The sequence below is a fragment of the Eumetopias jubatus genome, unplaced genomic scaffold (assembly GCF_037043125.1).
Source record: "Eumetopias jubatus isolate StellerSeaLion01/CBP00866 unplaced genomic scaffold, mEumJub1_p1.0 scaffold_6, whole genome shotgun sequence".
Taxonomy (NCBI): domain Eukaryota; kingdom Metazoa; phylum Chordata; class Mammalia; order Carnivora; family Otariidae; genus Eumetopias; species Eumetopias jubatus.
The window spans coordinates 94,899,907-94,927,426 of NW_028274812.1; the positions used below are offsets into that span (position 1 = coordinate 94,899,907).

The window sequence follows — 27,520 nt, forward strand, 5'->3', positions numbered from 1 at the left end:
GTCCTGTGGCTTTGCTGTTACAGTTGGAAGGGGGCTATCTTTTCCATGCTGGAGGAGAATTCTGTGAGGTCCCTGATTAAAAGGAGGTAGGGATGGGGGAAAGGAATAAAGCAGTTTGCCAAACTCTCTTTAGATAAATCTGTGGCATGGCTAGCAAAGTTATGTAGTGTTGCTGAATGATCCTGTTTTGCAAGTCAGAAATGATTATTCATTTTCTTTGGTAGCATTTCTGTAATCTTTTTTTTTCTTAGGCTGATGAACACATTATGTCAAAAGGCAAAAGAGGACGTATGAGTAATTACATCATTTTTGAAATGTTATCCTACTACGCTTGCTTTTAAGGTGTGTGAAAATTTTAGTCTTCTCAAATTTGACATCGTTGAAATCAGTCTCTTTGCTGGTAGTGTTTAGCAGGAATATGGGACTTTGTAATCCAAAGACCTGTGTTCAAGTTCTAGTTACCAGCTAAGTGATGTTGGATAAATCACTCTCATCTACTAGTGCCTTAGGTTTTTCATCTTTAAATGTGAATAAGTATCTACCTCACAAATATATGTGAAATAAAGTGGGATGATTATGTGAACGCACTCTGCAGACTCTGGAATGCAGTGTGATTTTATGAATACTGGTTTCCTCGTCTCACGTTATGCCCATTCCCATTTGTGTACTTCTGCTATTGTTCCTTCTACCAAGTGTGTGCAGCTCCTCCTCCAAGTCCACAAGACTGTCATGAGTACTCAAGATGACCCTGGTCCTGCTGCTCTCCGTTTGCATTCTACATGTGGTCAATAAAGCTTCCCATTTTGTGTCAAATATCTGTTTTTTGTTTTATTTCCTCTGTTAAATTTAAGTGACTTTTTTTTTTAAGATTTACCCATTTATTTTAGAGAGAGAGTGAGAGCACAAGCAGAGGGGTCAGACGGAGAGGGAGAGAGAATCTCAAGCAGGCTCTGCACTCAGCGTGGAGCCTGATATGGGGCTCGGTCTCACAACCCTGAGATCACCACCTGAGCCGAAACCAAGAGTCAAGACACCCAACTGCCTGGGGCTACCCAGGCGCCACAGATTTGAGATGCTTTGATGGCAGAAACTATATTTCATATACTTATGTCATACCCCACAATATCCTTATATCATGTGTTTCTTTTAGCAGTTCTATTTCTTATATATTTCATGCCCTTTTGGGTATTTTCTATAGCCCTGGGGCACACTTTGGAGCTGAAAAAGATAAGCATTGGTTGGCATTACTATAAGCCAGTAAAATAGAAAAGATAATCCAATTATATGTACTTTATAATCTTATTTCCTCTCTGATCCATTTCTGATTCTGGAAAGTACCTAACCTCTGAATAACTTGTAATTAGCTGAAATTATCCAGGACTTACGAAATAAAGAACATGTGTTTTAATTTATTTAAATGCTTTATCCATGTGTAGTTTGACTGTTAGAAAATATTTTTAAGTCTTAGAAATTTTTCTTGGAACTATGATGTCATTTCTTTTATTACACTAAAATATTCATGTCTCAGTTTGTTTGAATTCAGAACTAATATATGTGACATTTTGATTTTGGTGAACAAGGGCTGTATCTTCAGTTACTATAATTAAGCCATCTCAGATTTCACATACAGTTAGTTAATAAATATTCATGAGGCTGCCAGGAGAGTGAAACCAATGATAAAGGAGATGGTGTATATTCAGAATCCACTGAGCACACTTATTCTCAAGGCCCTCTGGTAGAAGACATGTTAAAGTAAATTAAGTCTGGATCTCTCAGTTAAGAGCACAGACTCTAAAAGGAATGTGTCATGCAGACCCCATCCGCAGAAATAGAATTAAAAAAAAATTGTGCAAAGTCAGATAAAAATTTACCTTTAGTATGTATGTCAGTGTATTTTGCTTACACGTTTTAAAAGGTCATCTGCAAAAAGGTTACATATTTCTTTTGCTGAATTAATTTCCTTTAAAAAGTTTCACTTCATAAAAGTTGTAATGCTTGCTTTCACCAGAAGTCAGTTGGAGTGGCCCATACCACTGTGTAATACTTTAGCTTCTTTCTCATCCCCATTGCTGAAAGTCTTCTTTCTTTTATAATGGAAAATTTCATTATCAGTAGTATTAAGTGGATTTCTGAAATGGTTCATGTAAACAGAAAGTTCTGTTTTAAGAAGCATTACTATCTTCTTTGCCCCTGGGTGCATTTTGGAGCTATGGGCATATAATGGGCTATGCTATTGCATCATTACTGTAGCTGGATAATCAAACTTTTTTTTTTAGGGTAGCAATAACCTATGAACATGTATCTAGTTGAACGTGTGGCCATGATACATGTTCTGTTACTTCCAAACCTCATTTTGTTAGTGTGTGCTCACTCTTTTCTTATCTCCCTTACAAATCTTGTCCTGAGAAAATTGGTTAACTTAATTCAAAAATGGGTTATGGGAGAGACAACTGGGTAGTGCATCTGACTCTTAGTTTCGGCTCAGGTCATGATTTCAGGGTTGTGAGATCGGGCTCGGTGCTTAGCACAGAGTCTGCTTGTGATTCTTTCCCTCTCCCTTTACCCCTCCAGCTCATGCTCTCTCTTTCTAAAATAAATAAATAAATAAATCTTTAAAAACAAAACAAAAAAAAGGTTACCGGAGATCTCCTTGGAAAATCTGCAGTCACTGAAGTAGTATGATTAACAGAAACCATCAAGGATGCTTCTGATGTTGCCATCACTTAGATTCCAGTAAATGTTTGAGATGAATGCATTTAAATCCATCAAACAGCATTAGGAGGAGCTACCATTTTATGCTGAGCATTCTCTTAGTTGCATAACTTTCATTTTTTTTTCTAGCCTCTCTACAAGTGTTTGAAATGGCTGGTATTTTCTCCATTTTACAGATGAAGAAAATAAATCTTAAGGAGTTTTACTAACTTGCTCCTGCCCACAGAGTTAGTACAACAGTGGGGATTTGAGGCCAGGTCTTTCTCCCTTCAAAGTTGATGAGCTCTGAATTGCCTCAGTGAAGTCGTAAGCTAAACACTTCTGCGTAGCCATTTCAGAGTTCTGTTTCCTCTTCTCTGTTGCATTGCTGATGGAGTCCCGCATTCCTTAGCGTGGCATATCTCTACAGTCCTTTTATTTTGGCTTAACCACCCATAATTCTTCTGTATGCCTTGTCCAGGCCTAGTCATCTTTAATTCTCTCCTAATTTTGCCTTCTTCCCTTATCTATTTTCTTTGCATACCCTATTTATTCTTTCTTATACTCTCCACCTTTCCTCCCCCCACACTAAAAACACACACAAATATAAATCAAAGAGATGAAACAAAACATTAAGCTCAGCTTTACTCATAGTAGCATAAATTGCTTATTATATTGGAAAGTGTCCAACAACCATCAGCAGGTGAATGAATAAACATCCAGTTAATGAAATACCTCTCAGTAATCACAAGGAACAAATCATTGATCCATGCTACAACATGGAGGAATCTAAAAAACAAATAGTGTGAGAAAGAAGCTAGACTCAAATAGAATCTATTTTAAGTGAAATTTTAGAATAAGCAAAACTAATCAGTAGTGATAGAAATCAGATTGCTTGGGTGGGGGGGTGTGAGGATGGATCGCAGAGGACCGCAAGGGGGCTGGAAATGTTATATAACTTGTTTTGGGTGCTGGGTATAGGATGCAAACAACTGTCAAAACTTTTTGAAGTGAACAGTTAGCATTTACTTGTTTTATTTTGTTAGTTAAACCTCGATTAAAAAAAAATCGGCTAAGCTCCTTTCGCACAGTTCTGTCGTCGCTTATCACGAAGTTTTGCAGTTTGGCTTCACAGTCTCTTCCCCACTGGACTGAGGCAAGCTGTATGACTCATTCCATTTTGTATTTGCCCGTGTTTAGCACTCGCCTGGCACTTAGTTGGTTCTCAAGAGATGCTTGTTGAATTAACGTACTGCTACCTTCTGAAAAAGCCTGGCTCATTAAAAGAAAAAAGGATTGGGTTTGGAAATAGTAGGGGCCCCACTGAGATGTTTAATACGTAGGGGCATGTAAATCTAATCTTTTTAGGAGATACAATTCGAGCCATTACTAATTTAGTTACAGAGATTTGTATATTTAAAAAAATGGAGATTGTGTATATTTTTAGTGGTTTGTCTTTTAGTCATTAGGTAACAGGTGATGTCTGAAGTTTATTTTATTTTATTTTTTAAGACTTATTTATTTATTTGAGAAAGAGAGTATGAGCGAACAGGGGAGGAGCAGAGGGAGAGGGACAAGCCGACTCCCTGCTAGGCACAGAACCAGACTCTAGGCTCGATCCCAAGGACCACGGGATCATGACCTGAGCCTAAATCAAGAGTGCAACTAGCTGAGCCACCCAGGTGCCCCTGAAGTTTAAACTAACAGTTTCTCAATGCCCTCCCTCCACCTTTTCTTTTGGAATAAGTTTGAACTGGAGCAGATCCCTGAGTCACACCTCTGGCCTTAGGGGCCTTGCAAATACTTCATTATTGAAATAAATTTTAGTTTACAAAGTTCATTTAAATAGCCAGGCAGAGGTTGCTGAATGCTCAGTTGGTTTATAGCTAATGGGCCACATGGTGGTGCCCTGTTCTCTGAGGGAACTTGGTAGCTTTTCTCTTGGGGAAAATTCCTCAGTATTTTAAATGGCTGCCTGAGTCTGGTAGTTCAGAGTTAGCTACCCCTGTTCAAAGTGATACCAGTAGCAGTCAGGAAAGGTAAGGCATAAGACATTTAAAAACATTTTTGTACAAATTGAGGGGTTTTAAAAACAAAAATCTCACAAGAATGCCCGCTGTGCAACCCACCCTTTCAATTGTAAAAAAAATTATATATAAATATTTCTTGAAAAAAATTGGAAGAAAATATTGATGTTGTAATAGGTATTTTCATGTCACTGAAACTTTTTTTATTATGTTATGTTAATCACCATACGTTACATCATTAATTTTTGATGTAGTGTTCCATGATTCATTGTTTGCGTACAACACCCAGTGCTCCATTCAGTACGTGCCCTCTTTAATACCCATCACCAGGCTAACCCATTCCCCCAACCCCCTCCCCTCTAGAACCCTCAGTTTGTTTCTCAGAGTCCATAGTCTCTCATGGTTCATCTCCCCCTCCGATTCCCCCCCTTCATTTCTCCCTTCCTGATATCTTCTTCTTCTTTTTTTTCTTTTTTAACATATGATGTATTATTTGTTTCAGAGGTACAGGTCTGTGATTCAACAGTCTTACACAATTCACAGTGCTCACCATAGCACATACCCTCCCCATTGTCTATCACCCAGCCACCCCATCCCTCCCATCCCCCACCACTCCAGTAACATTCAGTTCGTTTCCTGAGATTAAGAATTCCTCATATCAGTATGTCTTTCTCTGATTGACTCATTTCGCTCAGCATAATACCCTCCAGTTCCATCCATGTCGTTGCAAAAGGCAAGATCTCATTCCTTTTTATGGCTGCATAATATTCCATTGTGTATATACACCACATCTTCTTTATCCATTCATCTGTCGATGGACATCTTGGCTCTTTCCATAGTTTGGCTATTGTGGACATTGCTGCTATAAACATCGGGGTGCATGTACCCCTTCGGGTCCCTACATTTGTATCTTTGGGGTAAATACCCAGTAGTGCAATTGCTGGGTCATATGGTAGCTCTATTTTCAACTTTTTAAGGAACCTCTATACTGTTTTCCAGAGTGGCTGCCCATCAGCTTGTATTCCCACCAACAGTGTAGGAGGGTTCCCCTTTCTCCGCATCCCCGCCAACATCTGTCGTTTCCTGACTTGTTAATTTTAGCCATTCGGACTGGTGTGAGGTGGTATCCCATTGAGGTTTTGATTTGGATTTCCCTGATGCCGAGCGATGTTGAGCACTTTTTCATGTGTCTGTTGGCCGTTTGGATGTCTTCTTTGGAAAAATGTCTGTTCATGTCATCTGCCCATTTCTTGATTGGATTATTTGTTCTTTGGGTGTTGAGTTTGATAAGTTCTTTATAGATTTTGGATACTAGCCCTTTATCTGATATGTCATTTGCAAATATTTTCTCCCATTCTGTCGGTTGTCTTTTGGTTTTGTTGACTGTTTCTTTTGCTGTGCAAAAGCTTTTTATCTTGATGAAATCCCAATAGTTCATTTTTGCCCTGGCTTCCCTTGCCTTTGGCAATGTTTCTAGGAAGAAGGATATTTGATGGCTGCATAATATTCCAATGTGTGTGTGTGTGTGTGTATACCACATCTTCATTATCCATTCATCTGTCAATGGACATCTGGGCTCTCTCCATAGTTTAGCTATTGTGGACATTGCCACTATAAACATCGGGGTGCACATACCCCTTCGGATTACTACATTTGTATCTTTGGGGTAAATACCCAGTAGTGCAATTGCTGGGTCATACGGTAGCTCTATTTTCACTGAAACTCTTAGGTATTTATTAAATGAATGCATAATCATTTTGTGACTATACCAACACTGACTTGATCATCTTTCTGTCCTTGGATATTTAGATTCTTTCACATTTTTTCTCTTAATAGGTAATTAATAATCCCTTGATAAATACTGAGTTTATTATCAGACAATAATTGTATTTAATGTTGACATGAATATTTTCTTATAGAAGTTGTTGTCTGAATTTTGGTGTTTTTATAGACTATATTCCAGAGACAATGCAGCATCAGGAGTTATGAGTGTGGGCTGGGCAGCTGACTGCCTTGGTTTGAATCCCAGTTTCTGACCCTGAACAGATTACTTCCCAGTGCCTCAGTTTCCTCATCTGTAAATTAAGAATAATAACAGGCCTCCACTATGAAGATATAAAATGTGTGGGACAGGGCCTGACACACAGTATTATAGAGATGTCAAACATTATATTTACTATGTCTGGACACATGAATATTATAAACATTTTAAAAGCTTCTTTACGAGTATTGCCAAATTCCCACTAGAGGTTTCCCATCAGCACTACCTCAGGATGCCGATTTTTACCACACAGAATTAGCTATTAGCAAACTTCCTTAAATGCATCTGTTATTATCGGCATGTCCTTAATACTCAGTTTCTCCTCTTTGTTCTGCCAGCCCTAATCTTCGTTATATCGTTTATCTACTCACTAATAAGTGTGGAAACAAACTAAAAAACTGCACTATTCTTTTCTGGCATATATCTTCTTTTTTTCTTTTGTTTTAAGGGACTTGGAGTGTGACATGTTACTTTCTTATGAGGATAGGTAGGAGGGTCACGTGAAAGTTTGAGACCACTGTCCTGTAATAGGAGAAAATAAAGGTGCGTAGATTCTTTTAAAAATGCCTGGAAGGATGTCTGAGGAGAGTAGCCAGTTCTTCAGGATTTCCTTTTGTGTTAAAGGGGAAAAAAGCAGGTGGACAAGACATGAGTTCTGTAGAAAGTTGAGGCCTGGAAAGGCAACATTCTAGGGAGTAGCTTAGGGAGAAGCTCTTTTCTCCTCTCACGTGTGTCAGAGCCCTTTCATCCCCATCTGTTTCACCCGTTGCATTCTGGGTAGGCTCTGCTTGGGAGAGTGCATCTCTGACTAAAACAAGTTTGAGGAGCTTTTCGCCCTGAGAGCAATGAAGCTTCAGGGAGAAGTCTCCTGGTGCTCCAGACGCTTATTACTCTGTGTGTCTTTCCTTTTGCTCATCAGCACGTGTGGGTGTGGCTGCTGGGATGAAGTGAGGTCACCTGCCATGTGGCTGCTGAAGCCCAGTGACGCATAGACAGTGATGCTGTCCCTGAAGCAGTTGCCCCACAAGCTGTAAACTACATTTAAATATGAAACTTTGGGTGGGAGGTAACCTCATTGTAAAACGAGCCCAGGTTGAATTTTTTTTCCAGTGGTTCAGAGTGGTTGTCTTGGGTGTTTCCTACTCTATCCCTGCTGTTGGCTCACTCCATGACTGGCCTTGTATTAGAGGAGTGAAAGGTACTGTGCTTATGAATCACCCTGTAGTTTCCTTCAGCTTGAGAAATGTAGCCTTGCAACCTGAAAAAATACTCAAATCCTTGGTCAAAGTAAAAGAGATCACAACTGTGTGAAAGAAGTTATTAAGACTTCTAGATGTCAATTATACCTCTGTTAAAGAAAAAGAATTCTAGGTCACTCTCTTTCATGAAGAATGAAATTTGTTAGATGAATATTAGACCATGTATTAAGTTACTTTTGATTTTGTTCCTTGGGCCACTGTGACAGATTCATGGTACCAGTCAATACTTACCAAGAAAGACTGATTATATTCAAGGTAAACAGAGTAAGAATGTTCTATTGTGCAATAACCCACAGTCTATTATCAGAGAGAGACAAGAACTCCCAAGTTCTTATTTTTGTCCCTGGTATTGATTTACTATATCACGTTGACAAGAATTAAGGATTTTTCTCTCTTTTTCTAGTTCACCATATAGAGAGATTTTATGCAGTTTACTGAAAAAGGGATAGTTTTCTCGGTAGCTGAGGACATTTTACTTTGGTTTTCCTTTTTCTGGAATTGGTATGATAAGAAATTAAGGCACCTATTTATCTTATGTCTTTTCCTAGTTTCCTTGATTCTGGAGAGTATATGGGTTTGAGTCACCCTGTGTCTTATTCCTACTAGTACAAAGTAGGAAGGGCATTAAAAATTCTGGGTCAAATTCCAGCTCTGCTGCTTCCTTGCTGGGAGAAACCTTAGGCCAGATTAAATCCTTTGAAATTTATTTATTTTTAATGAGTAAAATGAAGGTCATGATACATAAATACAGTAGTATTTGTGAGATGATGTGAAGTCCTGTAGTGTACAGCAGAGTAACTTTGACATGAGTTTGACACTTGACATTTGTTGTAGGTGCTTAATACGTATTTGCTAATTGAATTAAAATGATTAGGAAGCCAGTAGTATTTGTTGAGGTCAACTGTATCATATTTATATTACTATCATCTTACTTAGTGCTTATATTAATATATGGATTAGGTATCTAGTAAGGTACCTGGTGATGGTTATTCAGTTTTACAGATGAAGTAACTTGAGTTAACAGAAGTTAAATCATTTTCCCAAGCTGAAATTGTTCGCTGGTGTTGATGCCAGGATCTGGACTCATATTTGTGTAGGTCCCTTACCCTTGCCTCAACTCCTAAGTGTGTTCTCTCTTCTTCCCACAGCTACCTTCATAGCCTACCAAATGGAGCACATAGAGAGTGAACTATATAGAGGGAAATTCCTTTTATTTTATTTTTTTATGTTTTAAAGTCTAAAGGCACCTGATTGCTTACTAAACTTACATAAATGTATATTATCTAATTAAGGTATTGGAACAGAAAATAAGGGAAAGAGGAAATATTCTTTCAGAAACCAACAAGTCATACAATTTGAAAGAAATCTGAGAACACAATAAGCATTCATTATAATTTGTCGTTTATATTTTTCTCTGAGCTATTGAAGGTCTTAATTTTTGGGTTAACTTGGATTGATTTGGATTTTAAAGTGAGTGGTTCTGTTTTCCTTCCATATGGTAGTTATAGTTGTAAAAGTTTTCAAAACTAAAGACTTTAAAATTTAAAACCCCATAGGATCTCAGGTACTCATAATCTTGGTAGATTTATCTCATATATAAATAGTGTGGAAACAATGTTTATTTACTTTGTTTTCATCAACTTGTATGTAATAACTATGGTCTTTAGTATATATTCTTAACCAGACCTCTGAATCGGAAGGAAAGGCAAAGATTGAAAACCCTAAAAGAACTGTAATTTCTTTAAGTTGTTGAACACAGATAAAGAATTACAGAAACTTTCTACCCTTAACAGTGACTCAGAAGGACAGCAGCTAGATCATAAACAGTGCTTAGATGTTGTAGCAGTGTAACTGCAATTAGAAGATTCTTCATGTTCATGTGTTTTTAGTGTGCTCCGTTGGAAAAGTAGGCTAAAATCAGATTTTAGGTGTTTTATATTGCAGTTCTTGGCCAGTTGTGAGGACAGGTACCAGCCAATTCTTCAGAGCAGAATCCAGTAAGTACTTCTTTTGTCCCCAGCCACCTCTACTGCGGATCCTCAGCCACACAGCCCCTGCGGTGGCAGGAAAGTACCAGACCTGATCATTGATTGTGGGGAGTGGTGGCAGCAGGGGAGGAGCTATCCAAAAAAGCGTTTGTGTGGAGAGATTTATGGCTCTATTGTTCTGCATCATCTCTGCCTCAGCTTACTTAGCACATTCTATCTTGGCCTGCTTCTGGATTCCCGACAGAGGAGAGCCAGAACCATGACTGTATTTTGTCCTGTGGCTATTAAACTTCAAACCCTCCGAGCAGGATAATTTCTGAATATATTCTCAGTTATCAATTCTCCTTTCAGAGACTTTCTACAGCCTCGTCATTTTGGATCCCAGCCCGGGCAATCAGCCCCTGAAAAGGTGTCACCAGCTGAATGTCCCCTTCTCCCTCCCTCTTACTCCTCTTTCCACTCCCCTCGCCCTTCCCCTCTCTCCCCTGCTCTTCATTTCCTCCTGCAGCCAGCAGCCTAAAAGCAGCCTAGCCGTAACTGAAGTGTTTAGCTCTGTCTTCAGATCTGAGTGGGGGTACTCTGACCTGTGACTTAGTCTTTTTTCTGTGTCTTCTATAAAGTCTGTCAGAGTACTGAATATATAAATGAATAAAAGTACTTGAGACACCTTTTTTCTCAACAGTTATTTTTCACGTAACACACAAAGGCATCTTCCTTGTAAGAGATTCAAACACTCAATACAGACGTACGAAGAATGAAATATGCATTATATCACCTTGATCCCCACTCCTTCCAGCTTCTGTCCTCTTCTGATGAAACTGTTCTTTCCAATCTGACACACATCTTTTATATATATTATTATTATTATTTTTTCACTTAACTATATATCTTAGAACCTTTTTCATGTCACTATGTGCAAGGTTTCCATTACTGATACTCTGTAAGACGGGTGACGTATTTCCCCATGTCTTTGTTGGCCATTTTGCATTCCTTCTTTCTGACTTGTAGACTTGTTATGTTCAAATCATTTGTAATTGGGAAGGGGCTGTCTTTTTTCCTACTGATTAATAGGAGTTATGTTTTGGATGTTTTAGTGTGTATTATCTATGTAGCATATATCTTCTTTCAGTTAGTCATGCTTTATGTTTAACTTCATTTATAGCATCACTGTTACATCAGTATTTTGTCAAATTTGTCTGCCTTTATTAATTAATTTTGAGAGAGAGAGAGAGCATAAGCACACATTAGTGGGGGTGGGGGGTGGGATGTGGGGAGAGGGGCAGAGAGAGAGAGAGAGAGAGAATCCCGAGTAGGCTCTATGCCCAGTGTCGAGCCTGACATGGGGCTCAATCCCATGAACCTGAGATCACGTATAACCTGAGCCAGAATCGAAAGTCAGCTACTTAACTGACTGAGCCACCCAGGTGCCCCAGATTTGTCTGCCTTAAAAAAAATTTTTGTCTGCCTTTATATGTTCGTGTTTTTTAGAGGTTTTGTAATTTGTTTTGAAACACTCTTCCAACTATTTTTAAAACACAATTTTCTGTATTTTCTCCTAATGGTTTCATTTGTTTAAAAAATTCTTTCATTCTCAGGGCACCTGGCTGGCTCAGTAGGTAGAGCATATCTTTTGATCTTGGGGCTGTAAGTTTGAGCCCCCATTACTTAAAAATAAAACCTTAAATTTTTTTCCTCATTCTTATTTCTAATATTGTATAATTTCTTCATGTACTGCCAGATAGTGTAAGTCTGAAGATTTTATTATAGCTATATGTTTGAGATGCGTTGTCAGTTCCATGCTTATCTTGAAATAATATCTCCTTTTTAAGCTATATTCATCTTCTTCGCAGAAGGATTAAGGATTTTGAAAATGTAAAGAGCTTCTTTATGAAGATATGCCAATAACTCTGTTTTAAATGGTTTTTAACCATACTTACTGTCTAGCACAGAAGCAGTAGACTGGTTATGCTCTCAGCAAGGAGGGACTGTAACAGAAAGTAATGTCAATTTTATTTAGATTCAGATGTTAACAAATAATAGTCATAAAAAACAAAAGCTGAGATTCATCAACATTGGGGATTTAAATTGATAAAAGCTAGTAATAAGAAAGGGGCAACCCTAGAATTTTTTTTTATCCTGTCATTTCTTGTAGAGGAGGAAGAATTCTTTTTAAGCTGTGAGTAATTGAACCTGAAAATGAAAGAGGAGACACTGTCTCAACTATAGTCTTAAAAGTATTTCTTGTATCATGCAACAGTCTGAGAATCTCCTGTTACCAAAAGTAATTACAACAGAGACAGAACAATACTCCTGATTAGGAGATCAGGTATAGGCTTGAAGTATATGGGCCTTTGCAGTAGTGACTAAGCTAAGAAATTACTGGGAAATAACATTGATATACTTTCACCCATGGAGTTCTCAGGTGTGTTGCTGATTTTTTTTAATGATAATTTAATGGCATGATTTTGGTAGAATTTTCCTAGTAAGAATCCTGCTTTTAACAAAACAGGGACAGGGGCTAGATGCTGCGTCGAAGGCTCAGAGATGTTAAGTATCTTCCTCTAGGTCTGTAGTCCCACAGAATTGGGTCACATGGATCAGTGGGGGAAAGTTAGATTAGTTGTAGCTCTATACTTATAGAAATAAACCATAATGATATTTCTGTGGGAATAATTGGTAAGATTTTTCAACTAAAATAGGAGCAAGGACTCCCTTGCTCTTACCATTACACCTACAACCTCCAGTCACAGATGATGTTGGCTAGGTCCACTGTATGTGAGCATCATATCAGGTGGGCAAGGGATTTGTTGCTACGATGAAGGGCAGAGCCCCTAGGTGGTGATTGGGTACAGGCTGCCAGCTCACAGGTGGCCAGAGGGGGGACTGGGCAGGGGGAGAGAGAGGGGTGGTGCTGTGCATCAGGTCTGATCCATTCTTACCAGCTCCCTGCTCATCAGTTGGCATTGTCTCAGGAGCTGGTCTTTTCACTAATCCCAACTATTTCTTCCAGCCAGTTTTCCTTCTATAATGATAGAAATCTTAGAGGTTTTCCCTTGCTATTTTTAGTGGATTGTACTACAGAGCTATTTCTGGGCAGTGGTGGGGAAAGCGACCAGATCCATCCCCTTATTCTCTCCCACCCCTATCTTTTTTCCACATGGCTCCAACAATTCATCATCTTTTTTTTTTTTTTAAGATAGAGCCTTTTGCAAAGTGTTGTCCAGTCTTTTGAAATTCACATATGAACCTTATTAATAAAACGGAAATCTCATGCTTGCCCTAAATTCTGATGTGACCTCTTGGTAAAGCATTGCAATTAGCCTTCCTGTATTCTTGAGAATGACTCATCTACAGAAGGTGAATTCCATCTTTTGTGTATCCTCACCACTGAAGATTTGTCCAAGCCTCACTTTTTACTTTTTGTTGTTAACTTATTAAGAAGTTAGCATTTTGTTTTCTAAGTATGAAATTTATAATACTGAATATGCTTTTACAAACTGCATCCTCTCCCTTCCCCCCACCTTAGTAGCTGTATGACCCTGGGCAAGTTGTTTGACCTCTCAGTGCTTCTGTTTCTTCTTTTGTAAATGGACATGATCTCGCAGGATTGTTGTGAGGATAATATGCAGTATATGTGTGTTGTATGTATGTTGCTGAGAACAATACCTGGCAAATAGTAAGTGCTCCCAGGTTGTTTGCTACTGTTATAACCCTCCTTCAGTGAAATGGGTAAACTCAGGCTATTCTGTGGTGGGGCAGGGGCTCTGATAAAACAAAGACAATTAGAAAGGGAGAGGAAGGAAGCCAAGGATACTTACTGAGCAGATACTTTAAACTTCTCTGCAGAAGTTGATATATGGTGTATTTAGAATAGAGTTAAAGATCATGTGTGGATATTTCCCAAAGCATATTGGCAACTATTAATCTAGCAGGGTCTTTTCCCTTGGCATGATCGAATTTGCTGGTTCCCTGTAGCTGAAAATAACTAGTGATCTTTTTGTTGTTGTTTGTCATTTTGAAGTTATAGTTCATACAGTTTCTATTCAGGGAGGTCTGTTTGTCTCATGTTTCAGACAAACATAGGAGAACTGAAGGTGCTTGGTCTGTTGCTTCTTTAGAACAGGGGTTCCCCTTTCTTCCCTCCCTCCCTTCCTTTTAAAATTTTATTTATTTATTTATTTATTCATTCATTCATTCATTCATTCATTCATTTAATCTCTACACCCAGCGTGAGGCTCAAACTCAGGACCAGCCAGACACCCCAGGGGTTCTCATTTCTTGACATTTTTTCATTCATGCTCAGAAGCGAAGATCTCATAAATTGGAGACCCCTTGTTTTTCCTGCATTATTCTATTAGAGGTTCTGTTGTTTGATGACATAGAAAAAAGTGGGTTTTAGAATCAGATTAAAGATCCCACGTAGGTTGTGGAATATTAAGCTGGTTTCTTAATCTCCCCAAATCTTGTTTTTTATAACTTTAAAATGAAGAGGTATCATCCAGCCCAAAGAATTGTGATTGAAGTGAAAATTTTTGTGAAATGTACATAAATACTTGGTGGTGGAATTCCCCCTGAAGGATATATGTCTAGCATATAAAGTTGAGCTTTCTAAATTACCTTCATAGCATGAATATCAGGGATGAGTTAAACAAGTTAGGCTGGGTGTTGTTTTTTATTCCAGGGGAATTCTGCCTGGGGTGTTAGAGAATGTGATGAGCTAGTTCAGCAGTGAAATGTAACATCCTATTGGTTTGCCTTGTTGCAAAAAAAGTTAGGAAATCAAAACTCTCTTTTTAAGGGACTTGTATGAACAGCTTAAAATTAAAAGGAGAAAGATAACTTAGTTTTTTTTTAGTAATAGTTGTATATATCGTATGCAAAATAGTGCAGGAGGCTGGCTTTGCTAGTGTTTGTTTAAAAGGGGGAGTTGACTAGTTTTCAGCTTGCAAGTGGGAGTGTCTAGTCAGTGTTTTTCTTTCTACATAGAAAGTTAACAGGGCTCTGACACATCAGAGTTTGTGCCGAAAGTTTAGGGAACTATTGGACACATTACTCTCAGAATGATGGGGCAGCTCATGAGGAATGATCAAGACTGGAACGCAAAGCTGGTGGGGCTGATGTGCTGTATGGGTTAGTAGTTTGACCTGTAATATCACTTTCATGTTTTCAGTACTGAGAAAGGAAAATTGCATTACCTGTGTTGGTTTGTGCGGCAGGAGTTTAGCCGACTGTGGGGCACCTTCAGAAATCTGGACAGGCTACATAATAACTAATGAGCCTCCCTGGAGAAACTTTCACCCTCTTGTTGTACATAGGAGTTGTATGTAAATAATCCTAATATTTATTTTATGTGTGATACTAAGTGGATTTAATTTCCATTGGATTTTACTGAAAACCAGTCAGCGTAGGTTGTAACAGTTATAAGTGCTCTTTTTGCACATTTGTTTTTTCCAAATGCTGTTGTTCTTTGCTTTCTGTGCCATTACGTATTTTCAGCCAGGTTGTACTTGAGGTGATCATAGATGTATATTTTTACTTGAAACTTAGTCTATACATGAAATAATTTTCCAATAGAGGAATGTTCTAAAACTTCATTCAGAAGAATAACTGGATAGTCTGTAAAACCAGTAACATCAGTTAAAATCTCAGGAATCGTTTTCCCTTTTTGTTGTCATAGCAATGTTGCCCTAAATATAAATCTCAATGTTAGACATCCCTTACTGAAATGAAATAAAGAACCATTATGAGACTTGTAATTGGAAAATTAGATGGTGTAATCTGGAATACTCCCTTTTGAAGTAACTCCCTTTTGAAATAATGCTTATGGAAAGTGGCAAATCACTGTCTCCCCAGACTTAAATTATTCCCTGATTGGTAAGTGCCTTTCCTGAAGGAAGTTGAGGCCCTTCAGGTCCACATTACCACTTTCCTCATTGTTGTAGCACTGTGGGAGGCTTCTCGTGTTGAAGAACCTGCCTTGGTATGGGAGACATCTAGGTTGATCATGGTTTAAAAGAAAAGGTTTAGGTGTTACTGTTAGAAAACTGTATCAGAATTTATGAATTGTGTGTGTTATTTAGTTAGCTTTACTCTTCGTACCTTACTCATGTAATTTAGTTGTGGGTCATAATTCCCAGGTATATTACCTCAGCATTACCTGCCAGATATTTAGCTCGCATCTTACGTTTTCAGCAGTGTTTTTGAGCCTCTAGCAGAAACCTCCAAACCAAATCTCAGTGATCAAAATAATCTTTTTAGAGTTGTATTATTTAAGTGAATCTCTCATCTGTACCGGGAGGTAAATTATTTGATTAAATCACCATTCTTTATATGCCATGTGGGTAAGCAATTAATCAATAAGTGATTTTTTTTAAGAACGTATGTTCTATGTCTTCATATTCCTTAAAATAGAGGACCACTTTTTATTAATTTAAAAAATAAGAAATTTATTAACCATTATATGCCAAGAGGAGAATTTATATATATACATAATTATGTAAATAATTATGTATTGTATATACCATTATATATATAATTATATATAACATGTACATATATTAAATTTAATGAGGCAGAGTAAATTTGTTAAGAGTTTGTATTATTACATGATAATCCAAAAAATTAATAAAATTTTGGAGGATAGTTACAGGAATGCCTTAATCTCATATTTTATAACATGATATGAAAGCTATCCTTGAATTATGAAGATTTTTAATTAGTAATACATTTTAATGTGTTTTTTTGCTGATTTAAGATTAGGGTCCTAGGTTATTAATTGGATGGGAATAGTGTGGATATTGCCTAAGAAGTAATCTTTTTTTTTTTTTATTCCCTTACTCTGTTTTTGTCTTGCTGGAGGCTTGGAAAAGCACTGCTGAAAAGGTGATAGGAGTACTAGACTTTGGTGCAGAGGTTTTATTGTTTGCACTTGCTTGTCCAAAGTTCACATGGCACATGGCACAGAAATTTCTTTCACATGGTAGAGCCAGATTCTTCAGCACCCTGTCTGTGATTGAGATGTGTTTAGCACTTGCATTTGAAAGAGGACTCTATCTTTGGGGTAGAGGAAACGACTCTGGAGGGAATCACAACACATGGGTTTTAACACATGGCTGGCTTCAGTCTTGCTAATCTACTTATTTTCCTCCAAGTCCCATTTGACTGCCCTGAGCAGGGTTGGTCTTTCTCTCATTTGTGCTTGCTTACATGGTGAATGCTGCATCATTTGCTCAGTTGGCATGCTTATCACACTGCCTTCATGTCAGGTGCCCTCTCTAGATGATGAACTCTGGAGAGCAAGGGCCAGTGAGCTTTCTGTCGGCATGGTTATCCTAGTACCACTGTGGCACTGGGCTTATCATATGGCCTGATAGATGTTGGAACAAATGAGTAAATGAGAGATGTATAGAATCTACATTTTATCAGTAAGTAGGACTAGTAGTTGCTTCTTATTCTTTGTTCTTGCCTTGTGTACTAGTAATTTAGGTTCATTCTGAACTCTTTAGGCATGGCAAGCCTCAAGGATGTTTAAGATGCCATTATTTCTTTAAGAGATATAGTAGTATATCTACCTCTATAGAGTTCAGTTGTCCTTTTTGAAGCATAATTAATTCACATTTTGGGTAATTATTTGTTAAGTACATAAAAGCACTGTAACATCTTCTATTGGGTAGACAAAGGTGAGTAAGGTATAGATGATACCCCAAAGGGGCCAACAGAGGAATCAGTACATATTTTGTGGATGATAATATTGGTTAACAATTATTTGATATCATTATTCTTGGGGAGAGTTGTGCCTAGAGATTTTACATTGGGAATTAGTGTTTTTGTTTCCTCTGGATAAATACCCAGAGGTCAAATAACTGGATCAACTACCCTATGGTCATTCTGTTTTTATTTTTTGAGGAACATCCGTACTGTTTCCTATAGTGGCTGTACCAATTTATATTCCCACCAACAGAGTACAAGGGTTCCCTTTCATCCACGTTCTCGCCAGCACTTGCTATTTCTTCACTTTTTGATAACAGCCATTTTAACAGGTGTGCCGTGATATCTCGTTGTGGTTTTGATTTACATTTCCCAGATAATTAGTGATGTTGAACATCTTTTCCTGCACTTTTGGCCATCTGTGAATTCTGCCAAACATTCAAAGATTTGATAGCTATCCTCAAATTGTTTCAAAAATATTGAAGAGGAGAGACTATTTCCAAACTCATTTTACAAGGTTAGCATTACCTTGATATCAAAACCAAATAGGACACCACAAAAAAGAAAATTATAGGCCAATATCCCTGATGAACGTAGATGCAAAAATCTTCAACAAAATATTAGCAAACTAAATTCAACAATAGATTAAAAGGGTCGTACATCATAATCAAGTGAGATTTGTTCTAGGTGATTCGACATTCACAAATCAATCAAAATGATACACCACATTAACAAAATGAAGGATAAAAATTATATTATCTCAATAGATGAAAAAAGACACTTGACAAATTTCAACATCCATTATGATAAAGACTCAGTGAAGTGGGTGTAAAGGGAACACAGCTTAACATAATAAAGGCCATATATACCAAACCCACAGCAGTAAAAAGCTGTGTGCTCTTGAACTTTTGTTTGTTGGGGGTTTTTTCATTACTGATTCAATCTCCTTACTAGTACTTGATCTATTCAGATTTTCTATTTCTTCATGATTTGATCTTGGAAAATTGTATGTTTCTGGGAATTTATCCATCCTAGGTTTAATTTGTTGGGGTATAATTTGTTCATAGTAGTTTCTTCATGATCCTTTATATTTCTTTGGTATCAGTTATAACTTCTCTTTCATTTCCAATTTTATTTGAGCTCTCTTTTTTTTGGTGAGTCTAGGCAAAAGTTTGTCAATTTTATCTTTTCATATATCTTCTCAAAGAACCAGCTCTTGACTTCATTGATCTTTTTTATTTATTTATTTTGTCTACATTTCATTATAGATGGTCCCGAACTTATGGTGGTTCAAGTTAGATTTTTTGACTTACTCTAGTATGAAAGTGATTTCCATTCAGTAGGGAACTATACTTTGAATTTTGATCTTTTTTTTTTGGCTCCTGAAATGTGGTATAATACTCTCTCATGACGGTGGGCAGTGTCAGCTGCAGCTCCCAGTCAGGCATGCGGTGACAGGTAAACAACTGATATAGTTACAACCATTAAAACCATTATGTTTTTCATTTTCAGTATAGTATTCAGTAAATTACATGATGAATCACACTTATTATAAAATAGGCTTTGTGTTAGATGATTTTGCCCAACTGTAGGCCAGTGTAAATGTTCTCAGCATGTTTAAGGTAGGCTAGACTAAGCTGTGATGTTCTGTAGGTTTGCTGTAATATATACATTATCAATCTATGATATTTTCAATCTCTGATGGGCTTACTGGGACATAACCCTATTATAAGTTAAGGAAGTATTTTCCACTCTTTATTATTTCCTTCCTTTTACTAATTTTGGGCTTTCTTTGCTTTTATTTTCCAGTTTCTTTAGATGTAAAGTTGGATTGTTTATTTGAGTTTTTCCTTGTTTCCTAAGGCAGGCCTGTATTGCTGTGAACTTTCTGCTTAGAACTGCTTTTGCCGTATCCCATAGGTTTTGGAATGTTGTATTTACATTTTCATTTGTCCCAAGATATTTTTTAATTACCCCTTTGATTTTTTTTGTTGACTTATTGGTTGTTCAGTAGCATGTTGTTTAATCTCCATGTATTTGTGATGTTTGTTCCTGTAATTAATTTCTAGTTTTATACCATCATAGTCAGAGAAGATGCTTGATATGATTTTAATCTTCTTAAGTTTGTTGAGGCTTGTTTTTTGGTCTAACATTTGATCTGTCCTGGAGAATGTTCCACGTGTACTTGAGAAGAATGTGTATTCTGCTGCTTTTGGATAGAATATTCTGTATATATGTATTAAGTCCATCTGGTCCAATGTACTATTTAAGGCCAATGTTACCATATTAATTTTCTGTGTGGGTGATCTATCCATTGATATAAATGGGTTGTTAAAGTCCCATACTATTATTGTATTGCTGTCAGTTTCTCCCTTTAGGTCTTGTTAATATTGCTTCATATATTTAGAGTGCATAAATGTTTACAAGTGTTAAATCCTCTTGTTGGATTGACCCTTTTATCATTAGGTAATGTCCTTCTTTGTCTTTTACGCAGTCTTTGTTTTAAAGTCTAGTTTGTCTGATATAAGTGTAGCCATAGCAGCTTTCTTTTCACTTCTATTTGCATACAGTATGTTTTCTATCCCTTCACTTTCATTCTGTGTGTCCTTAGATCTGAAGTGAGTCTCTTACATGCAATATATACATGTCTTGTTTTTTAAATCCATTGAGCCAATCTGTGTCTTTTGATTGAAGAATTTAGTCCATTTACATTTAAAGCAATTATTGGGGTACCTGGCTGGCTTACTTGGCAGAGCATGCAACTCTTGATCTTGTGGTTGTGAGTTCAAGCCCCCATGTTAGGAGTAGCGAGTACTTAAAAATAAAATCTTAAATAAAGCAATTATTGATAGGTATGTATTTAATGTCATTTTGTTAATTGTTTTCTGGTTATTTTTGTAGTTCCTCTCTGTTCCTTTCTTCTTCTTTTGCTTTCTTCCATTGTAATTTGATAACGTTTTTTAGTGTTAGGTTATGTTTCCTTTCTCATTATCTTTTATGTATCTACTATAAGTTTTTGCTTTGTGGTTACTGTGAGATTCATCTGTCTCATTCTTTATATGTAACAGTCTATTTTAAGTTGATAGTTAAGCTGAGTTTGAGCACATTCTAAGAACTGTACCTTTTACTTTGCTTCCACCCTCATGTTTTTTGTTTTTGATATCATATCTTACATATTTTTATTTTGTTTACCCCTTAACTTACTATCGTAGCTATAGTTAATTTTACTACTTTTGTCTTTTAACCTTCATACATTCCACTACATTTATATTTGCTTTCCCAGTGCAGTTTTTACTTATGTAAACATAAGTTTTCTTGTTATTAGTTAGTGCCTTTTCTTTTCAGCTTGAAGAAGTTTCTGTAACATTTCTTGGAAGGCCAGTTTAGTGGTGATGAATACCTTTAGCTTTTACTTGTCTGGAAAACTCTTTATCTCTCTTTCAATTCTGAATGATAAACTTGCTGGGTAGAGTATTCTTGGTTGGAAGTTTTTTCCTTTCAGTATTTTGAATATATCATGCCACTTTCTTCTGGTCTTCAAAGTTTCTTCTTAAAAATCAACTTATAGTCTTATGGGGCTTCTCTTGTATGTAGCAAGTGGTTTTTCTCTTGCTGCTTTTAAGATTCTCTCTTTTTCTTGAACTTTTGACATTTTAATTACAGTGTCTCTTGGTGTGCGTCTCTTTGGGTTCTTCTTATATGGAACTTTCTGTGCTTCCTGGACCTGGATTTCTCCTTCCTTCCTTAGGTTAGGGAAATGTTCAGCCATTATTTCTTCAAAAAAGTTTTTTGCCCCTTTTTCTCATTCTTTTTCTTCTTCTGAGATTCTTATAATGTAAATGTTATTCTGCTTCATGTTGTTTTATGGGTCTCTTAAGCTATCTCCTCTTTTTAAAATTCTTTTTTTTTCTTTTTGCTGCTGTGTTTGGGTGGGTTCCACTGCCCTGTCTTCTAGGATGATCTGTTCTGCTTCATCTAGTTTGCTGTTGAACCACTCTGATATATTTTTCAATTCAGTTATTATATTTTTCAGCTCTGTGACTTCTGTTTAGTACTTTCTTAATGTTTTCTATCTTTGTTGAAGTTCATCCATTCTTCTCTCAAGTTCTTTGAGTATCTTCATGACCATTACTTGAACTCTTTATCGGATAAGTTACTTATCTCCATTTCATTAAGGTTTTTTCCTGGGGTCTTATCTTGTTCTTTTGCTTGGAACATATTCCTGGGTTCCCTCATTTTGCTTTTCTCTCTATGTTCATTTCTGTGTATCAGGCAAATCACCTACCTCTTCCCCGTCTTGAAGGAGTGGTTTTGTGTAGGCGATGGACCTTATCATTCAACCTTGCCCTAGCTCTTTGTTGTCTCTCAAACTTTTGTGATGTTTAAGCAGCCTGCTTTACCCTCGACAGGTCCCAGTTGTTGAGATTGTGCCAAACCCTGACAGTGTTCCAAAGGAAGGGATCTCAGTCGGCATTTATTTTCTGGCTGATTGGAAGCCAGACCCTCAGGCAGCACCTTTTTTTTTTTCTTTAAATTTTTAATATTGTTATGTTAATCACCATACATTACATCATTAGTTTTTGATGTAGTGTTCCATGATTCATTGTTTGTGCATAACACCCAGTGCTCCACACAGAACGTGCCCTTTTAATACCCATCACCAGGCTAACCCATCCCCCCACCCCCTCCCCTCTAGAACCCTCAGTTTGTTTTTCAGAGTCCATCGTCTCTCATGATTCATCTCCCCCTCCAATTTCCCCCCCTTCATTCTTTCCCTCCTGCTATCTTCTTCTTCTTCTTCTTTTTTTTTTCTTAACATATATTGCATTATTTGTTTCAGAGGTACAGGTCTGTGATTCAACAGTCTTGCACAATTAACAACGCTCACCATAGCACATACCCTCCCCAATGTCTATCACCCAGTTACCCCATCCCTCCCACCCCACCCCCACTCCAGCAACCCTCAGTTTGTTTCCTGAGATTAAGAATTCCTCATATCAGTGAGGTCATATGATACATGTCTTTCTCTGATTGACTTATTTCACTCAGCATAACACCCTCCAGTTCCATCCACGTTGTTGCAAATGGCAAGATCTCATTCCTTTTGATGGCTGCATAATATTCCATTGTATATATATACCACTTCTTCTTTATCCATTCATCTGTTGATGGACATCTTGGCTCTTTCCACAGTTTGGCTATTGTGGACATTGCAGGCAGCACCTTTTAAAGTATGCACATACATACAGTCCTGTGGAACCATAGTCATAACCTCTCCTGGGCCTGCAGACCAAGTGATTTAGAGATGTCTTCTTGGAAACAGTTGAAAAAATCAGGGCTCCAGATGAGTGTATAAGCTCTTTTGGGAAGTACCTGCAAGCTGTAGTGAGGCTGAGGAAGAGTACAAAGGTGGCATCCTCTGGCCTATGTTTTCTGAGAGCTCCTCCGTGGTTTTTAGATGTATGGTATACCTGAAGCCTACCCCTCTGGCTAATGCTCCAAGATGAATAAGTAGACCTTTTTTACAGGAACACTGGGGGTGTTTCTGTCTAATGTTTGTGTTGTGCCCTGGGAGCGGTAGCTTGCCAAGAACTATCTCTTCTATTGGTTTAGTTCCATGGAGCCCAGCAACACAGTCCACCCTGGCCACCAGAGACAAGGTCTTCAGGGGTCACCCCTGTGTGGACTGGACCCCGCGTGGACCCACTGGCTTTAGTAGAGTCCACGCGGAGCCTAGGGCTGGGGCAAACCCATCACCTTCAGTAGTGCTTGGGGGCAGCCCAGGGCAGCCCAGTGCTTGGGGGCAGTACAAGGCTGCCTACTGGCTGAAGTGGGACTGTGGGAGAAGGGGGTGGTGGTGCCCTTCCACGACCAGTAGAAGCTTTAAGATTAGCTAATGAATCTCCTTCTCATGTGGTCTAGGTGCTTTTTAAACTGCTGCTTTTGTGCTGGGTCCCTGGGTGAGTGAGTCTGTGTGTGAGCCCTTTAAGAGCGGACATTCTCTTTTCCACACAGCCCTTTGGGTCTCTTGGAAGTAAGCGCTGTTGTTTTTCAAAGTCAGATGTTTCGGGGGCCCATCTCTCTGGTGCAGGTCCAAGGGTTGTGATACCTGATGTGGGGCACAAATACCTTGCTCCTCCGGGAGATGCTCCACATTTGTGAGATCCCTTCCTGTTTTGGGCCACTGCATCTGGGGTATTTGTGGTGTGACCATGTCTCTGCCTCTCCTACCTGTCTCACTGTGGGTTTTTGTTATTGTTGTTGTTGTTGTTGTTCTTTGTTGTGGAGGAGATGTTCAGCTAGTTTGCAGGTCTTTATCAGAGGGAATTCATTCACATGTGGCTGTAGATTTGGTGTGTCTATAGAAGGTGAGTTCAGGTATTGCTATGCAGCTATCTGAATCCAGTTTCCTTAACAGTGTCCATAAATACTTTTAATAAATAGAACAAACATTTTCAAAGGAACTTCATTTCCATTAAAATAGTTTAAGGGCACTCAGGGATGAAGAAGGAGGGAGAGAGTGAGACATAGCCTATCCCTAGGGAATGAATGGAAAATTTCAAACTGTGGTAGGGAAGGAAGAAGACCATCAAGGAAGAATAAATCACTATCCTAGATGCAGAAAGGAGGAAGAAGGGAAACAAGAAGGTAGGGAATTGCTGCCTAGAACCAGGGAGGAGGAAGGTAGTATAGTTTTGAATGTCAATTCTAGATGTTGGAAGGTTATGGTTTTCTTTTGAAATAATGACGTGATGAACCACAACATTCTAGTACTCTTTCTCCTTAAATCATAAGAAGACTTCCCTCACTCTTCTGTGTACCATGTCTTTGGTAACCAGGGCAGTATCAGCTCTCTGTAGTGAGAATCTAGTTGGGATGATTCTTTTTTACCAGACAATTCAAAACTGGGAGTTTAGAAAAGAAGCAGCATGGTTAATCATTAAACCAGAGTTTACTTCAGCCAAAGGACCTGAATATAAGTCCTGCCTTTTATCACAGCTATTAAATGTTTTGCTGAATAGTTGTGGACAAGTGTTTTAACCCCTCTAAGTCTTGGTTTCTTCTTCCAAAAGATGAGAATGACACTACCTACCTTCCCTCTTTTAGTTGGAAGACCAGATGGGATGCAATACGTGGTCAGGTGCTTAGGGATGTTCAGTGCAAGGGCTCACCTGAAGCTAGTAAGGTTTTTTGTCAGACAACTTCCTAGTAATGGTAGTTGTGACAGAGTTTATGCAACAGAATGCGCAGAGGGGTTTGTTTAACAGAGTAACATTGGTAAATACAACACTACGAAGAGACCGGTTTGACAGATGGCTCTCTAACTTTCTTATAGATAGCTGTAAGTTGCCAAAGTGTAACAGGAAAATCCAAATATACTAAACAGTGTTTTTTGAATACCTTACTTTTACTTATATGCATAATCACAATTAAAGTCTCCTCTTTGTAGATTTTACCAACTTCTTTTATATCTTTTTTCCTCTTCTAGATGAACGGGACAAAGTTCAAAAGAAAACGTTTACAAAATGGATAAATCAGCATCTCATGAAGGTCAGTTAATATTATTTTCACATCTTGGAGTTGTTTAGCGTGCTTTTGATTATTGTGCAGGAATTGATCGTATAACTCTGAAGTATAGCTTTTCAGTATCAAATCGAAAGTTTAAATTCTAGAGCATTTGACATGCATTTTAGTTATCTAAAATTATCTGGTGTGTGTCCTGTGGGTAGTGATGAAGGCGAGAAGATAAGTACACAGCGATTACAGTGCATTCTGTGACATTAGTTAAAACCTATTATTATTGGACTCTGAAAAAAAATCTCAGCAGTTTAAGAAGTATGTAAATATTTATGTGTTAAGGCATGGAAAAACTTCAATTCTCAGTAAGATTTTTTCTTTCTCAAGCTTCAAACCAAGTTCTGGCATCAGATATATGTGGATGGCAGAGGGTTATATGAGAATAAAGATGGATTATAGAGACAGAAGTCTAGAGTTCTTTAATTCCTTGTACTTGGTATGTCCCAGATATTGGTGCTTATGTGTACATTTCTCTGTGTAGTAAATAGTTGTGGTTCTGAAATTAGTATTTATTTGTGTGCTCTGGGGCACTTTGAAGATCTGATATAAGCTCTCTAGAAAAATAAACATGCACATAAAATTTGCATACAATTTCATGGAGTTATTGGATCTTACCGAAGCCCTTCTATAAATCTCAGCTAAAGCACCTGTAGGACTTCACAATGAACTATCAATCACTCCTCCCCCCCTCCCCCCCCTTATGGATAGTCCTAAAGATGGAAACACGTAACGTTTTAAGTCTGCTGTTTGGGACTTAGAAAGAATTTTCTCACAAATAAACATTATTTTAAATGTGGTTATATTCTTAAGCTACTCACAAATCCTTTTTAAAGCATCATGTAGCAAAGTAGGACCAATAGTAATAGCATCTAATAGCCTTCTATAAAAGTGATTCTCATTTCACGGGGCATATCAAAATCACCTGAGGGATGTTTTAGTCCTCCCTCTCTCACTACCCATTGACAAAACCCTTTTCCCAAATTCTAGTATATCAGGCAGGCCATGTCACCCACTCTCCAACTGAGAATCATTTCTGTAGGGAGTTTCTGGTACTGCTGGGAGTTGAATCCTTTGGTGTATTGGCAAGAGATAAAAGGTTGAGACACTTTGCTTTATGATGACTTTGTGAGGAAATATATTGTGAGTACTAATGAAGGATACCAGCAGTTTACCTACTCTCTTCCAAGCTTTTGTCTCATCATTCACATTTTGTGAGTGGGACTCTTCCACAGGACAGGGCAGAGATGGGCTGATGTGAGGTTGTGGTATGGAACTTTGGAGCTGAAGGCTCTGACACGAGTTCCCCATTTCTGAGGTGAATCCAAAGGAAGCAAAGTTTTTGATGAAGAGGTTCCCCTTTGGTGGCTGATGCCCTAGCAATCTTTGTAGCTGTGGCTCTCTTGGGGTGGGCATTTTGGTGGGCACAGAGGGTTGCCCCATGTCTTCTGGAGCATAACTCCTATGGTTCCTGGTTGGTAATCAAATTACAGCTGTTGGCAGTGGGCACCAGAGAGAAGTAGAAACACAAATAAGGATGACCCCCATAGGGACCACAGCACTGGCTATTTATTGGGGGCCTACTGATGCCAGGCATGTTGGACTGGGCCATTCATTTTACAAGTAGTTCATAAATTGAATGGTTGAGTAAATGGGTAGTGAGAGAGACTTCTTTTGCTAAAAATGTCAAAACACTGTTAGAGCTGCTTGAGGACAAAGTCTATATTATTATATATATATTCTAGGGCCCATCACAGTGCTTGGCAAGAGTATTCTCACTGTGTGTAATATACATTGCATATATTAAATCATTTAATTCTTCTAGCAACTACCCAAGGTGGTTTAATTTAGTGGTTATATACACATAGCCTTCAGAGTCAGACAGCAAGCATTCAGAGCCTGATTTACCTGGACTATGTGACTACTTTTTTTTTGATAAAATGACGAATCTCAAGATTTAAGGTTTGTCTGCTGCAACACAGTAAGAAATGGGAAAATATGTTATTTTATGCACAACAGCCATTAGATAGATACCAGCCCAACTGATTAGGTTTGTAATCAAATTGGCTTATTTGTTCCTGAAGTATGTTACAGGGTCAGAATTTACAGTTAACTCGTATTAAATGAGGAGTCACTGTAGGGAGTGGGGGAAAGCTAGACAGTACAGTCTTGGCTAACTCTCACGGTCAGTTGCTTACATTCTTGTTCTGTTTTGCTCTAGTATCAGCTCAA

At 38.0% G+C, this 27,520-nt stretch overlaps 1 protein-coding gene across 11 annotated transcripts in view; it reads left to right on the forward strand.

The window, feature by feature from the left end:
• DST (dystonin) overlaps positions 1–27,520 on the forward strand; it is a 478,002-nt gene that overhangs the window by 191,900 nt on the left and 258,582 nt on the right. For all 11 annotated transcript variants that reach the window (XM_088024332.1, XM_088024333.1, XM_088024335.1 and 8 more), the window contains one exon: positions 25,203–25,264. In XM_088024332.1, the coding sequence (XP_087880458.1) occupies positions 25,203–25,264 (62 nt within the window). The remainder of the gene's footprint in view (positions 1–25,202; positions 25,265–27,520) is intronic.